Source organism: Arachis stenosperma, chromosome 2 (assembly GCF_014773155.1).
Source record: "Arachis stenosperma cultivar V10309 chromosome 2, arast.V10309.gnm1.PFL2, whole genome shotgun sequence".
NCBI lineage: Eukaryota > Viridiplantae > Streptophyta > Magnoliopsida > Fabales > Fabaceae > Arachis > Arachis stenosperma.
This window is the reverse complement of record NC_080378.1, coordinates 118,872,851-118,889,697: the sequence shown is the minus strand read 5'-3', so window position 1 is coordinate 118,889,697 and position 16,847 is coordinate 118,872,851. Positions and strand designations below refer to the sequence as shown.

The 16,847-nt window shown below is 32.4% G+C and overlaps 2 protein-coding genes across 2 annotated transcripts; both read left to right on the top strand.

The window, feature by feature from the left end:
- Positions 1-8,300: 8,300 nt before the first annotated feature.
- On the top strand, positions 8,301-9,787 carry LOC130962006 (putative disease resistance RPP13-like protein 1). Its single transcript, XM_057888081.1, has one exon. The coding sequence runs from the start codon at positions 8,486-8,488 to the stop codon at positions 9,776-9,778; it is 1,293 nt and encodes a 430-aa protein (XP_057744064.1). The 5' UTR covers positions 8,301-8,485; the 3' UTR covers positions 9,779-9,787.
- Positions 9,787-12,989, top strand: LOC130962005 (putative disease resistance protein RGA3). The gene is made up of 2 exons (XM_057888080.1): positions 9,787-12,226; positions 12,339-12,989. Exon 1 carries the CDS (start codon positions 9,804-9,806, stop codon positions 12,204-12,206), a length of 2,403 nt encoding a protein of 800 aa, XP_057744063.1. The 5' UTR covers positions 9,787-9,803; the 3' UTR covers positions 12,207-12,226; positions 12,339-12,989.
- The last annotated feature ends 3,858 nt before the right edge of the window (positions 12,990-16,847 follow it).

Here is a 16,847-nt window from a genome sequence, read left to right as displayed (position 1 = left end):
CCAAGATACATATTCAGACGAAGGACATACATACAAAAATAGAACAAAAAATAATAGAAGGTACACAAGTCAATGGTTTATAAAGAGTATGTTTGCAGAATAACATATGACAGAAAGAAGAAAGTAACAACTGCAACAGCAAAAAAAGGACAAAGACTACATAAAATTAGTTTACATATATTTAAATTATTCTTTTAAATAATATAATACTTATTAAAATATACTATATACTATTATTAATTTATTATCTGCACATCGCGTGGGTCTCATTTTAGTATGGTTAAAAGTTGAAGCCTCAACTGTTGGAGTGTCCATTATTAGGATACTGAAGTTCAATTTGGTTAACTTCATTTTTGTTTGACAATAAGGTTTGAGTTTGAGCAACAAATTTTTTATTGATTTTCCCATTAACCAAAAATCATGCTGATGTTCTATACATTTTTGGGGGGAACTACTATGGGTTTCCTTCTACTTCTACTTCAGGTGATTTCTTCCACTATTAGTCTATTAGACTTTCAAATCGAACCAAATATTGGTGATAGTTTGCACTCAACTAAAGTTTCTATCAATTGGTAAGGAAAAGGTGGTAGCTATCTGCTGGATTGCTTGTCCAAATTTACATCCTAAAAGAGATACAAAGCACTAGATGGAAATGTACAAAAGCACAATTCAACTTTATTACAAAAGTAGATTTTCTTATCTAAATTTTTTAAGAGTTTAATTTTGATGTATTTAAGTGTAGTTTAATTTTGATGCATTTTAGTGTTGTTTGAGTTTGAATTTCTGTGTAGATTATATCACATAAATAGGCATGAAACTTGACCCTTTTGGAGTTTATATTAGTTGTGTCAAAGAGGCTCATAAAAGTAGCATGGATCTTAAATGCTGCCTAGATTAATGGCTCTCAAGGGGATGGAATGTGTGGTTCTATGTGACACCTTTTAATCATTTTGGCTCCTGTCTTAGTGTTGCAGCTATCCAGCTAGGGAATGGAATGCAATTTGCACCCAAAGCATATGATTTTATTTTTAACTTTGTTGCCATCTATTGTAAATTTTAAGGATAAGTATTGTTTTGGTCCCTAATGTTGAGGGTCAGAATCGAAACCGTCCAAACTTAATTTTTTATTTAGAATCATCCTTAACTTTTTTTTTCATATTAAAATCGTTGCCGTTGGGAATCGCGAGGGAGAGAGGAGACGCGCCGCTGACCTTGCTGCTACACCTCGCCGCCTCGTAGCCTCGCCTGCCTCGCCCGCCTCGTTAAGTCTAAATGTCTCTAATTAAAATCATTACTTTTCTCGTATTCTTTTATTAGTATTTCATGAAACTAAACATCTTTGCTTGACAATGTCAATTTGAAATTATCAAATGATATCAACTTTACTCAAAACAGTTAACTACCTTTTTTTCTAAAACAAAGAGTTCAACACAATACAGTGGAGTAATCAAACAAGAAACAAAATAACAACTTAAAAGTAACACAACAGCCATTAAGAAATCCTCCTGTCATCTCTGGTATAGCCATCAACAACTAGAAAGGTCCACACCTCTCCACTCGTTATAGTTCATGACAGTCATGTGAGTAATTTCTTCAACACCTTTGTTTTTATTCTGAAATATCCTTCTATTCCTTTTTAACCAGATATTCCAAATGTTTGCACAGAAGCATCTCAATCTTTGCTCTCTATCCTCCCTGCTCCTCGGCTCCTCTATCCAACACAGAAAATGTTCTTTCATCGTGCCTGAAATAGACCATTGTTGGCCAAACATTGATATTCAAGCACTCCACACCTGCCAAGTAAACTCAGAGCATAGAAACAAGTGTTAGAAGATAAATATTTAAGAAGAAGATAAATATTTAAGATAAATATTTAAGATAAATAGTTTTAGAAGATAAATATATTCTTAACTATTTTTTTTATCTTCTTCTTATAAATAGTTTTAGAAGATAAATATTTAAGATAAATATATTCTTAACTATTTTTTTATTTATTTTGTATAATCTTTAATATATGCTATTTGATTTACAATGTTATATAGATATTTATAAATATTCACTGGGGATTAATTAGTTAATTAATTTAAAAAGAATTACTCTAAAAGACTGTTAGGGAGATTTAATTATTAAAATATTGATTCTTAACTATTTTTATTTATTTTTTATAATTTTTATATTAAAAATTTTTTTCTAAAATTTTGGTAATTTTTTATTATTTATTTATTTATTTATTTATTACTTTTATGAACTTTTGTCTTTTTTTTTCGGTCATAAAAATAAAAATAAATAAAAATAATTAATTAATTAATAAAAATTACTAATATTTTAAGAGAAATAAAATTTATCAACATAAATGATGGTTTCAGTGGCTAAGAGAAGGGGGGGTTGAATCTTAGCCCCTTTTTGCTTGCTGATACTTGCTGGACTTACAGAAAGCTTTTCTGTTTTTAGCTCATCCCTAGGCACGAGACATTTTCATTTTGTCTCGTCATTTGTCACGAGACATTTCTGATGATTCATCTTGAACAGTAAAAACAGAATTGAAGTAGGAAGAGAAAGAAGAGAACACCCAGATATATCCTGGTTCAGCTACTCAGTGCAGTGCAGCCTACATCCAGTCTCCATCACAAAAATGATGGAATTTCACTATAATCAACCAGATTACAACTTGTAAAGTGCTAACCCAACTTACAAGGGGATTCCCACAGAATCATGAAACACAACACAGATGTACAAAGGAACTCTAAGACATCTATGGCTTTTTCTTTTAATTTTGCACTCTCTGCCTTTTTCCGCTCTATGGCTTTTTCTTACAAACCTCACTGTTTGTCTTTTTCCATGAGACTCAAGACATGACAAAATTAAACAGAAAAATATTAAACAGAATACTTTGAAGGAGAAGAACATATGTTAGCTCAGGTAGCTCTGAGAACCCTGTGCCTTGCACTCTCACACTGTCTCCTTGCTCCAAACAGTGGCTGTTCTCCCTTATTATAGAAGAGAGAAGCCTCCACTTATTGAAGCCAAAAACCGAACCAACTTCTTCCTCCTTCAACAAACAGAACCGGTTCGGCCACATAGAGAGAGAAGAGATAACCATGTAAAACCCAACATGCAATTACCTCTAGTCCTTTCTTGATCATCACTCTTCATTAATCCGAGCTCTCCATCCTTGGCTTGCTCTCCAAGATGGATTTCTGGCCCTTGATGCTTCATGATGATGATGACTTCATCTGCTTCAATCTCTACCTCTACCATCACTTCGCCACTCTAGCTACTCCCTGTGGTGGTTGAGCAGAATCAAAGACAAGCCATGCTTCAAGAATCTCCCTTGCTGGCCGAATCTTCATCTTCCTTTTTTGAGCATGAAGAAGCCAAGATCTCATCACAAAATCTTACCATAAGTGATGCAAATCTTAGCCACAGCATACTTTTCTTTTTCTTTTTCGTGCCATCATCATGATGGTCTTGTAGCTTGTTCTCCCTTCCTTTCGGTAGCTTACATTTGCTTCCATGGCTACCAATATTTTTTGTGTAATAACCGAAGAGAGAATGAGATGAGAGAGAGGAAAGAGAAGTTAATAATTAATGGAACAAAGATAGAGAATAAAGTAAATCAATTTCCCTTTCTCTTTGCTGGAAAGCGTGTAGCTTTAGTGCTTGTAGTCAAATCAATGACACTCATATTCTCTCTCATGTTTCCAATGCTATCAAATTAAATTTGGAATCCATTCAAAAAGGAGAGTTGGGATCCGTTGGGAAGCATGAAACAAATATTAACATTGGCTTTCCTGATGGACTTAGGATTCGGATCATGCATGGAAACATTCATCAAAATTTAAATTGGGCTTTGTTGCAATAAAGCTTAATCTGACCCAATAAAATTTTGATTCAATCAAATTAATTGGGCTTATGATAAAGTTTGAGTTTTGGCCCAATTAATTTATTTTCCATTCAGCCATAAGAAACTAACTCATATTAATGCTGAATATTTTAATCATTGGGCTAGCAACATTTCCTTTTAATTCGGCCCAATATATAAAACCTGCAACAAAATTATTAATCAATATATTAAATAAAGATCAAATTAATAATTTTGTAATTAATTATTTTAATAATGTTTAGTCATCACAAATATTAATTTAGAGTTTTCCAAACTCATCAATAAAGATTATAAAAAATAAATAAATAATAATTAAAAATATATTTATCTCCTTAAAAAAAGATTTAATTCGTTTTCTTAAATATTATAGAAAGATTTGATTCATTTTCTTAAATATTATAAAAAGATTTGGTCCTTCTTAATAATTTTAGTATTAAAGGTCCTTTTTAATAATTAAATCTTTCTAACGGTCCTTTAGAATAATTTTTCCTAACTACTTATTATAAATATATCTGTATAAAAAATTTAAATACAAAAATATTATTTTAGCTTCTTATTAAAAATATAAAATTTTTATGACAAATAAATATCTATCTACCTATCTATTAGTAATATATTAAAACAGAACTCACAATAGTATCTAAATATATTATTAGCCTTTTAGTTTTCTATTACGAAACCACGTTAGCATAAATAGCTAATTGGTACATCTTATTTAATTAAATTACTTTTTAATCTTTCTGTTTTTATTTAAAATATTTTTTATCCTTTTTACAAAATAAAAAGATCTGTTACTATTATTATATTTATTATGTCATAAAAAAATCAATTATTTCATATTTTTAATATTAATATTAATTTTTTAATAGGTATAAATTAAATTAAATTTGGACTAGCATTGATAAGTTTTAAAATATTATTATTATTATTATCATTTTCCTTAACAATCTTTGCCCGTCACATTTTCGTTGATTAGTGTTTATATAATACAATAAATACAATAAAAATTACCATAACTAGATTAAGACTTCCACATTGCATAGAAAGCTAAATTAATTATACAAATTATATTATATAGTACAAATTTAAAAATTAATTAAATAATATATAAATTAATATTAAATTTAAATGCTCGTTTGTAAAAAATATTTTGTAAAATTTTTACAATATTCTTATTCTTCTTTTCTCAAGAAAGAAAGAAAAAGAGAGAAGAAGAAAAAGGAAAGAAGAAGTGGAGAAGGAGAATGACACTAGTGAGAGCCACGCCGTCGTTGCTGTCGTCGTCGTAGCTGTGAAGGACTGTCGCCGTCGCTGAGAGAAGCCCGAGTAGAGAGAAAAGAATGCACGGAAGAGAGAGGCGCGATGAACAGGGGAGGGAGGTTCCGTCGCCGTCACTGTCGGAGCCCTAGCCATGCCGTAGAAGCTAGTCTCGCCGTTATCATCGCGGTTGCAGATTTGGAGCTTTGAAGAGAGAAGGAGTTCGAGGCAAGAGAGAAAGACCAAGGAGGAGGGACTGTCCATACCCCCGCTGTTCCTGTCGCCGTTCGGATGTACCTGCCAAGCCATGGTTTTTGCCGCCGGAGTTGTTAGTGCTGCTGGAGCTGAACCGTTTCTGTCATTATTCCGGTCCAGTCTTTTTCTCTGATTCTGCTCTAACTTTCATATCCTATTATGCTACCATTTAATATGTCTTGTCCTTGTTTTAATTCGATTTTAGTTCTTCTCTGCTCTAGATTCTCGAAACTATCACCAGCTCCATCTTGTCGCTACTCCGGTCCAAATTCTATGCTCGTTCATTCTATTCTGCTTCAATCCTCTTCACCTTGAATTTGACACTCTGAGTTTGGTATCTTCGATCTCTTAAGACCACGTTGTGAGTAGGTTTTACATTTATATAAGTTAATCTTTGGTTTATGCTATTATGAAGTTTCGATTATTTTTATAAAACTATAGTTGAAGAGCTTTGATTTAATTAAAATAATTGATTTATTATAGTTGAATAATTATTTTTATGAAGTTTATACCTTAGAAATTTTATATGAGAGTATATATATGTTTGATAAAATTTTATCTTATTTTAGAATATTTGATTTTACAAGAATATATACTTTTTGAAACATTGAAGTATTTGTTGGCACTCACTTTAAAATTGTGGAATATGTTCTTATAATTAAAAAAGTATGATTGGAAAAGATTTATGATGAGAAAGTATTATCTGATTGGATTTGATTTGATAATTTATATATTTGAAAGATTAAAGATTTATTGTATTTAAAACTATATGTTTTGAAGTGGTTTGGGAGGCTCGTATTAGAAAATCGTAGTTAACGGCGGTTATGACATTAACTTATATGCATCTGACTCAGACTCAATCTAGCAGGGATGTTGCTAGCTTAATGTAAAAGCCACGCGTTAGATCTATTATTCTATTAGGACACACAAGAGGAAATGGCTACACATAGAGGTGGAATCGCCCATGTGTGGACTTTTGATTTGATTTTTTAATGAACTTCCTTATTGGTGTACTTATTATTATCAACTATTAATTTTTAATTAAAATTATTTTGATAATAGTGTTTATACAGTCTCACGTTGATTATAGGTGTATTGTTTAGTCACTGAGTTTTCAAACTCACCCCATTTTTCTAAAAATAATTTTCAGGAACATGTACTTGACTATATGAGATTTTTTATTCAAGAGTAACGATCTGCAATGAGTACATATTCTTTGTCAAGTTTTTAGATGTATATACTCTATATGTCACAAGCAGGATCCAATCATTCGTAATTATTTTATTTTTTTGTTAAACATGTATAACTATTTATTTTAGAACTTGTAAAATATTTGTAACTTTTTTATTTAACTTATATTTGAGTATGTTAGGCTTGCTATAGAATTATTTTCCTGAGCGGCCGTCATGTCTCATTTTAGGTCGTGACATATTTATAATTTGTATATAATTTAATATACTTATTCAAAAAAAGTAAAGAAAAATGTATAACAATAATTAGTCTCTTCCATAAATATTGAAATGTGCTTTCTAGTATTTTTATATAATAAAAAAATAATTAAAAATAAAAATACAAAAAATATAGTGTAAAATTATAAATAAATTTTATTAATCATGATATATTGAAATGTATATTTAGTAAGGAGATGTTGTTTGTCAATGTTAAATGTGTTTAAAAATATTTAGACATTTCATTTGAGAGATTAAAAAATAGGATAATAATATACACTTTAAATATTTGTAACTTAAATTTGTTATTATTATAGTTTTAATATAAATATGAATTATTCTCCGCATCCAAGGTGGGAAAAAGAAAAAAAATGGGCATGAGAAAAGAAAAAGAAAAAGAAGCACCATCGCGTGTCATCGGTAATCACACTCTTTTAATGTTTGTAGTTTTTGTTGATGTAGGGCCTATTCAAATAAATTTGGATAAAAAATTACTTGAATATGTAATAATTCTGAATAAATATTAATTATATTTAATCGCTATTTTTTAATTCAATTGAGTAATAATACATATTAAATTTGATTGATTATTAAGAGGATTAAAGTTTTGAATCATTACTATGTAAAGATTTATTATCTTTTAGGTTGTAAAATTGTAAAATTGTAAAATTACACGATGAAGCATAATTATAAAAATCAATATAGCATAAGTTTATTCTATAATAGATTTGTATTAATTTTTATATAATAAAAATAGATAGATAGATAAATAATTAAATAGATTAATTGATTAAAAAAATTTATAAAAAATTTAAGGAAATCAGGTTTGGTTAATAACTATTTTAAAATATTTTTATAAAATTGTGAGAGAGATGAAATTAGACCAATATATGAGAGAGACCGAGAGAGAATAAAATAGTTGCGATTTTTGTTAGGCTGGTAATGGATAGAGTAGGATAGAGTAGGGTATATCTTGAACTCGTACTCTATCTTATCTGCAGACAAATTCATACAACACCCTATTTTATTCGCAACAGATCAGGTAAATAATCCTATTTGAACGAGTATATCTGAATAAGGTATAAATTGCCAGCCCTAGTTGTTGTTGTTGTTATTATTTTTTAAAAGAAAAACGCTATTTAAATACCAAAATCAGCTATTAATGTATTTATATATAAATACATGTGTGGTTTAATTTATTTTCAATGTGTATTTATATTAATTGCTAATTTTAGTGGCTGATTTTGGTATACACTTAGCATAACCCGATTCAATTACACACATATGATAAAATGATAATCTCTGAAATGGCCAGAAATTACTAATTTCTTGAACAAATTGATGTGGTTGCTGCAATATCCACTATGCATGATGTATTGGAACCAAATTTTTTTATTCTTAAATTCGAGATTCCTCAATATTTGCTGTCCAAAAAAAAAATTTACAGCAATGGGTGAAAGACGACCATAAAGTTCATCAAGTCAACTTCACTCATCACCACCACCACACGATCCAAGGACTTGCCTTAGCTTCTGCTACAGAAACCCAGAGAGTACTTTGCAAACTGCTAACCCTTCCCTCTTCCATCGCCTTTCTTTCTTCGTTCTGAATTCTGATCTGCTTCACTTGAGATCCACCAATCATGGCTGAAAAACTCTACGGTGGAGCATACCTCTCTCCCCTTGTTGATGCTGTTTTGGACAACACGACTTCAATACTTGAAGAAGACGACTCTTTCCTCGAAAGGAACAACTTGCTTGTTAGGTTGCAGAATTGTCTGTATGATGTTGCACCTGTTCTTGATGATGCTGAGCTGAAGCAGTTCACTGACAAGAAAGTCAAGAAGTGGCTTGTTGATCTCCAAGATGCTCTCTATTTCGCTGATGACTTGCTCGACGAACTCTCGACTAAAGCCGTTATTGCTGCCACTCAAAAGGATCCAGGTAACTCTTCTTCCTGGTCTTGTCTTGTTGATTCGTATATTGAAGATAATGGAGACATGGAAAAAGTGGTTGGCAAACTAGAGTCCATTGTAAGACGCAAACATTATCTTAGTCTGGAGAAGAGTGCCAAGGTGGACATGTCATGGAGAATTCCATCCACATCTCTCCTTGAACCATCGGAGATATGTGGCCGGAAAGAAGACAAGGAGGCCATACTGAAACTGTTGTTGGATGATGATGATGCTACTGATGGTGATTTATCTGTCATTCCCATTGTGGGCATGGGCGGAATAGGAAAGACCACTTTGGCCCAATTGGTTTACCATGATGACAAAGTGGAGAAGAATTTCAAATTTCAAGCTTGGGTATGTGTGTCAGAAGAGTTTGATATTGTCAAGGTCACCAGGACTATAATCGAGGCAATAACTTCGAGTTCTTGTAACTTGACAGATTTGAATTTACTTCAGCATGATTTAAAGGAAAAGTTGTCTAGGCAAAAGTTCTTTGTTGTCTTCGACGATGTCTGGAATGAAAATTATGATGATTGGAATAGGCTTCTAAAACCTTTCCAGAAAGGGGTTAAGGGAAGTAAAATTCTCATAACTACTAGAAGTAAAAAGGTGGCTTCTCTAGTGCAAACCGTTTCACCTCTTGAACTAAGTTCATTGTCTGATGAAGATAGTTGGTTGGTGTTTTCAAAGCATGCATGTCTTTCAACTATTTCTATGGAGAATCCAACCCTGGAAAATGTCGGCAAAGAGATCGTAAAGAAGTGTGGTGGATTGCCCTTGGCAGCTCAAGCTCTTGGAGGTTTATTGCGTGGAAATTCTGATATCAAGTATTGGAATCATATACTGAAGAGTGAGATCTGGGAACACTCCGATGGCAAAATAAATGTTGTTCCAGCATTAAAAATGTTATTACTTTCTTCCTTCATATTTGAAGGAATGCTTTGTTTATTGTTCCTTGTATCCCAAGGACTACGAATTTAGCAAAGATGAATTGATATTGTTATGGATGGCTGAGAATTTTTTGCAACCAGTAGGTAAAAAGACTATGGAAGAAGTTGGTGGTGAATATTTTGATGAATTATTTGCGAGATCATTTTTCCAACCACATCATACTCGCCAAAAGACGATTTTCATACCTCCCCAAAAGACGTTTGTGATGCATGATCTCGTGCATGATTTAGCAATGATCTTTGCTGGAGAATTCTATTTCAGAGCTGAAGAGTTTCAGAATGCAAGTGAGGTTGATATTAAAACTCGTCGTTTGTCACATATTGCCAAAGGCAATTATCCAATGTCAAAACTTTTGGGAGTTTGTGATAGAGTGAATCATACAAGGACATTTCTTGAAATCAATTTGAACGCGTGGATTCCATTCAATATGGAAAATGCACCTTGTATCTTGTTGTCAAAGTTGCAGTACCTGAGAGCATTGTCGTTCAAATGCTTTCCTGTTGAGTCACTGCCGGATTCAATAGGTGGATTGATTCATCTACGTTACTTGGATCTGTCTCATACCTGCATCGTGACATTGCCAGAGTCATTGTGTAACCTGTACAATTTGCAGACTTTGAAGCTGGTTGAATGTCGGGAACTACATATTCTTCCTGTTGGCATGAAAGATCTTATGAATTTGCGTCATCTTGATACTAGAGGGACTCATTTGTATGATATGCCAAAAGGCTTAAGTAATTTGAAAAATTTGCAGTTCTTAAGTGACTATGTTGTCGGGAAACATGAAGAAAACAAGATTAAAGAATTGGGAGCACTTGCAGATCTACAGGAATCTATTTGCATTGGCAAATTGGAGAATGTGGTGAGCAGCAGTGAAGCTTTGGAGGCAAGAATGTTTGATAAAGATGGAATTGAGTCTTTGACGTTGGGTTGGCGGCTAGATGAAGATGAAAATATAGTTGATTCCCAAATTGTAAGAGAGATACTGGACAAGTTGCAACCTCACAGAAATTTGAAAGGACTAAAAATCTGGAATTACAGGGGTACAACATTTTCAGATTGGTTAGGACATTCTTCTTACCACAACATCACTAGGGTAGTTCTGTATCTTTGCAGGAATTGTTGTATGCTTCCTTCACTTGGACAGTTGCCCTCTTTGAAGCACCTTGAAATTGGATTTTTTGAAAGTCTGGGGATTGTGGGTGCTGAGTTTTACTTTTCCCTGAAAGATGAATGTTGTTTGGAGACACCACCGTTTCCAAAGCTCGAAACTCTTTCGTTTTCGTCAATGGATTGCTGGAAGGAGTGGCGTTCATTGGAGTTCAATGCATTCCCTCGACTTACGGAGCTTAAAATAAGTTCGTGTCCGATGTTGAGTGGAGATTTGCCGAATCATCTACCATCTTTGCAATCACTTGAGATTGAGAATTGCGAGCAGCTGAGTTTTTGTGTTCCAAGAGCTCCTGCAATGACCTCTTTAATCATAAAAGGCGGGAGTGAAGTGAGAATTGGGGAGTTACCTCCTTTACTACGTCAAATATCAATTGAAGGAAGCCATCATCAAGTGGAGTGGGTTGTGGAGGCCATTATGCACAAGCAACTGAGTTGCCTGACGTCATTATCCATCGCAGGTTGTTCCACCCAAATATGGTTTCCAGTGAGTGGTATTCCCGCATCACTACAAGAGTTGACGATTCGGGATTGCGGAAAATTAGAATTCCAAATGGATGGGCAACATCACTCGCTGCAAAAACTATCAATACAGAACAGCTGTGATTCGGTTACATCCTTCTCGTTGTTGGATGCCTTTCCAAATCTCAAGGATGTTGGAATCATAAAGTGTGAAAAGATGGAGTCTATTGTGGTGTCAGGGTCTCTTTCATGTCTCCGTTCTTTAGGTATCGAGAATTGTGGGAGTTTGAAATCCGTGTCGAGGCTATGGATGGCAGCACCTCAGCTAGAATTACTGGCATTAGTGGGTTGCCCAGAGATGGATTTGTCTGCTACAGGGGATGGGGATCCACACCATAGCCTGAGAAATCTTGCCATCGACTACAGCAAGAAACTGGTGAGCTCTGCAGCATTCATGAATTCGCAGTTTCATGGGCTTACTCAACTTAGCATTGTAGGTGGAAACGACAAGAGTGTGTGTGTGAAGTGTTTCCCAAAGGAAGGTTGGTTGCCTGCCTCGCTTGAGTCGCTCACATTGTATGACATTAAAAGTGTGGAGACGTTGGAATGCAAGGGACTTGCCCACCTCACCTCCCTCCAGAAACTAAGTATTGAGAGTTGTCTTAAGTTGGAGAATATGGAGGGAGAAAAGCTGCCTGCCTCTCTAACACAACTCATCATCTGTGGAACTCCTTTGCTGGGTAAACGGTGTGAGCTGAAGGACCCACAGCTTTGGCCCAAAATTTCCCACATCCCCCACATTCAAGTTGATTGGAGATGGATTTAGTAATCTAACAACTTCAACAGGTATTTGTTTATACTCTGCATATAAATTCAGTCACTATTTTTCATCGTTCTTAGTTGTTCATGTGTTATACCTTTCCTTACTTAACAGTAACACTTACATCTTCTCATACAGAATATCCATGGACCCGACAACACAACTTCTCCAGCTATGCTTTTGCTTTTACTGCATGAATAATATTGAGTCATTGCAATACACACAGGTGAATGCTGAGGAATTCTCACTATCACTGCTTTCATTTAAGTGCTTATGAAACCTCATGTCATAATTGGTATGGATAGCTGAACTAACGATTTTTTTTGGACAAAATATCATTTCATGAAAATTTATATCTTCACAGACAAGGAATAAATATGTACTTTATAATGTTTGAGTAACATTGATTACTCGAAAAATATGATAACTTATATGTGTTGGAAACAGGTGAGAGTGAAACTTCCATGCAGAAAGCAAATGAGAAACAAGAGAGAGCCACAATCATGGACACAATTGAGCAAGTGTTCATTGCATTGGAAAATTTAATACATTAGCTTCTTTATTTTCTTTTGGAACCTACTCTTCTGAAGATTGAGACTTTTGGTTTTGGTTTTTACTTTCTAGAAATTTCATGGTCATGGTTCTCTTTGGAAGATTCATGTTGGTACATTCTTTTGCAGACATGTAGTTGTATTTTTTGGGAATTTTGTATTTGATTTGAATGTGTCATGCTACTATATTGGTGAATTACTTTGGCGTTTATATATTGGAGCACTGTGATTAATTGTTTTGCACCATTAAGCCTTTGTGATTTAAGATTTTCTTTTTCTGTTTTTTGTGTATTGTGGACAAAGAATTGCCTCTATTTAAGAACATTACTTTTCTTATATTCTTAGTATTTCATGAAACTAAAAGTCTTTGCTTGACAATGTCAATTTAAACTTATCAAATGATGTTACTTTAACTAAGGAACAATCAACAATTAACAACTTATTATAAACATATCAGTATAAAAAACTAAAAACATTAACTTAGCTTCTTATGTAGAAAGATAAGATTTTTATGACAAATATTTCATCTGTTTCAAAGTGTTTCTGTCAAATGTTAATTATGCAGAAGGTATAACTAAAGTAGCAACTAAAAAGAAACCAGTTATAATATTCATTTGTCAAATGTCTTATTTTTATTTTTAATAAATATGGCATCATACATTACTTGACAAAGTCAAAGTTCCATAGATAAAACACCAAACCTAGAGATGATAGTAAAAGCCACACATATAAAAGAGCTATAAATTGCTGCTGTTATTTTAACTCAATACTCACACAACATAGTTCATTAGTCTTTCTATTTCAAAATATCAAGCCTCTGCAGAAAGATAATTAGTTAATTACATTACTATTTATATTTTAATATTATAGTTATATACTCCATCTCCTTCAAAAAATCTGTCACTTTAGAAGTTTGATATATTAATAACTCATTGTATCTTGATACAAATTGTACTCAGATATATTGAATTATTAATATGCAAAATTTTTAAAGTAACAAATATTTTCAAATTTTATAGTATATAATTAAGCCAAGGATGAGTTGCCTAAGCACCAGAAAGGAAAGTAGCATTCCATCGGGCCTGACAAGGATACGAGGATTTTGGTGTAATGCTACCCCAAAACTTGCTTAATATCCTTGCCAGATCAAACAATAAGGTTGCAGCAGTTTCTGGCCGCAGCCAAAACCCATTTCGGGGGCATGATCATGCCATGTCCATGTCCACTGTTCATTATATCTGCAAGAGAGTGCATAGGAGTTCCAATGTGATTGATGGCAAATCCATCAATTCCTCCTCTTGATGAGTACATGCTTGTCACGTCTGATGAAATGTTTGGACTGCTTGCATTTGTTTCCTTCGATGAATTCAAGGTTCCGCCCGGATTGTAGGACTTCAGAACTCTCTGGAACCAGAAGAACATGGACATGGACATGATTTATATATAGATATATAGATTTGAGATTTGAGATAAAATACAAACCGAAATTTGAGGTGCATAAGCTGATAAGAGTCCATAAAATTGATCCATGTAAGGATACTTTGCACATATCTAGAAAGGAAAACAAGAAATGAAACTTGTTATGTCCATGAATAAATAATGAAGTTACCACTAAGTGTGGAGACGTTGGAATGCAAGGGACTTGCCCACCTTACCTCCCTCTAGGAACTAAGTATTCGGTATTGTGTCAAGTTGGAGAATCACAATATACGTGTTTGGCACTATTTAAAAAAAAAAAAGCTTTTAACTTTTCGAAGAGTTAATTCACAACTTTTTAAAGTCATTCTATCATTTTTCTAAAAAGATTGACTTTAAAACAAAAAAAATCTACTTTTATTTTTGGCTATGTGAAAATATTGTCTGTTTCGGCTGGAAATACTGGCTCTCCACCACTATTTTTACGTAAGGTTTCATTTGTTAAAAGCATTGACCTTCCACCATCATCTTCACTTAATGTTCCATCTGCTGGAAGTATTAGCCCTCCACTACCATTTTCATGTAATGATTCATCTACTGAAAGTATTGACCTTCCAATCCCATTTTAAAATAATGTTCCATTTGAATCAGATACTTTATATATTTCTTCCAGTTATTTTTTTATCATTTTACCATTATATTTTTATTATTAAATTTGTATTTAATATTGTGTGTGACATGAAATTTCAATTTTATTTTTTCACATGTGATTTTATTTTTATATAGCTTGCTATTTTTTTTATAGTTAGTTATAACAAGTTCTTGAATTATTTAACCAAACGCTACAATTTTAAAATAAGTACTTTTATAACTAAAAATTCAAACACAAAATAACTTACTGATAAGCTACTATTAATAAAAGTCTTTATACGTCTCTTTTTTCAAAAGAACTAATTTAAGTTGTTTACCCAAAATATCATAGTCTTTTAAATTTGTTGACAAAAAGAGAAAGAATACATGAAGAGAAATTCTATCATATAAAGCACTTAGAGATAATAAAAATTAAAAAAGCTAAATAAAATTGAGTGAGCTATGTTTTAAACTGACTCTATAATTATATCATCTAGTGAGCAATGAGTGTGATAAAGTGGAACTACAGCTAGTTTTCAGTTAACAAATTGGTAATGCGTTACAGCTTGTTCTTGAATTACTAAATCTCTTCTTAATATATAATTCTTAATATATAAGAGTAGGTATATAGGTTTATTCACATTGGTTCTAAGTTATTTCTCTTCTTCTATTAACGTTATATATGTTAGCACAAACGCTTACTTGCAAAATTTTAGAATCTACCACTTAAATCTTGCCAAATCAACTTTTATTTTCACATAAAAAAACACAAAAACAACCAAAAAACACAATAAAAACCAATAAATTAACTTTTTCCAAATCAATCCTTATCTCTGAAACAACAAAAATACAAATTAACATTTACTCCAACAAAAAGCTCTCAAATCAAAGAGCTTATTACCTTTCTCAAACCCTCACCCTTTTAGCACCTCTCCGTACCAAGATCCTATTTCCTCCCTCCTCTTCCGGTCTCATCCTATTTCCTCCATCCTCTTCCGATCCCATGAGCTATTGTTTTTTCCTCAAAACAAATTGTACATCGCGATGTCCATCTCCGACGGAGCCGCATTGCATAAATTGCATAAACCAGGGCAAACTCCATTTCTCCTCTTGCAGTTTCCCTGCCAGAGCTCGATTCTGGGTCTCAGACCAACGTCACCATTCGGCGCCGCGAACGTAGGAAATTTGTCCCAAGTATCTTCCTAAAGATTTTCAACTTTGCCGTTTACTCTTCTCATTGTTCAATATCATTTTCAATAGCCCTATTTATTTGTTATAAATAATAACATTTTAATTGTGAACTCATTGCAAGTAGCTTATGTATTCCTCTTTTATAAACGGTTCTATCCAATTTACATGTGGAGTATTCTCTTTGTTGTAGAAGGATTTGCAGTGGTAATGACAGACCGAAAGAGTTAATACCCAAAATTGATTTGATAAAATGTTTTAAAAAAGTTAAAACAAAAAACTCTTATCTATTATTATTCAATTGAAACATCAAGTACAAATTAAATGCAATAAACATACATTAAACGTGTCATAATAATAATTATTATAAAAAATTTCAGTTACAAATATTCAAATTCTACAACTTATACATATTAAAACTCTTATTACTCTTCATTTCTTAATCTCTTATACTAATTGTCAAAAATTTCTTAAATTTAATATAACATTTTTATATGTTTTTCATTCTCATTCATTTATTTTTTTTCATTATTTACAAACAAAAAAACCCACAAAAAAAGGCAAAGTATAGCCATTAATGCAAATCAAAAAATGAAAAAAAATACAATTTTGTATAACTCTAATATAAATAACATATGTCTTTTTTAAAAATAAATATTTAAAATCTATTTATAATATATTCTCTAAAATATTTTTAACATAACATTTATTAAAATATACTATATACTATAAATAAATATTGAGCGGGTTAATATAACAACAAAGTTTGTCCAATAAAAAAAAAATAAGAAGCCATGTGAAGGCAGCACTAAGTATCATGATTCATGGAGACTTACATTAGATTCCTTTCTTAAGCATGTGA

Bases quoted from the DNA above. Each gene is read 5' to 3' on its own strand.
- LOC130962005 (XM_057888080.1), top strand. From the start codon at position 9,804: ATGGCTGAGAATTTTTTGCAACCAGTAGGTAAAAAGACTATGGAAGAA.
- LOC130962006 (XM_057888081.1), top strand. From the start codon at position 8,486: ATGGCTGAAAAACTCTACGGTGGAGCATACCTCTCTCCCCTTGTTGAT.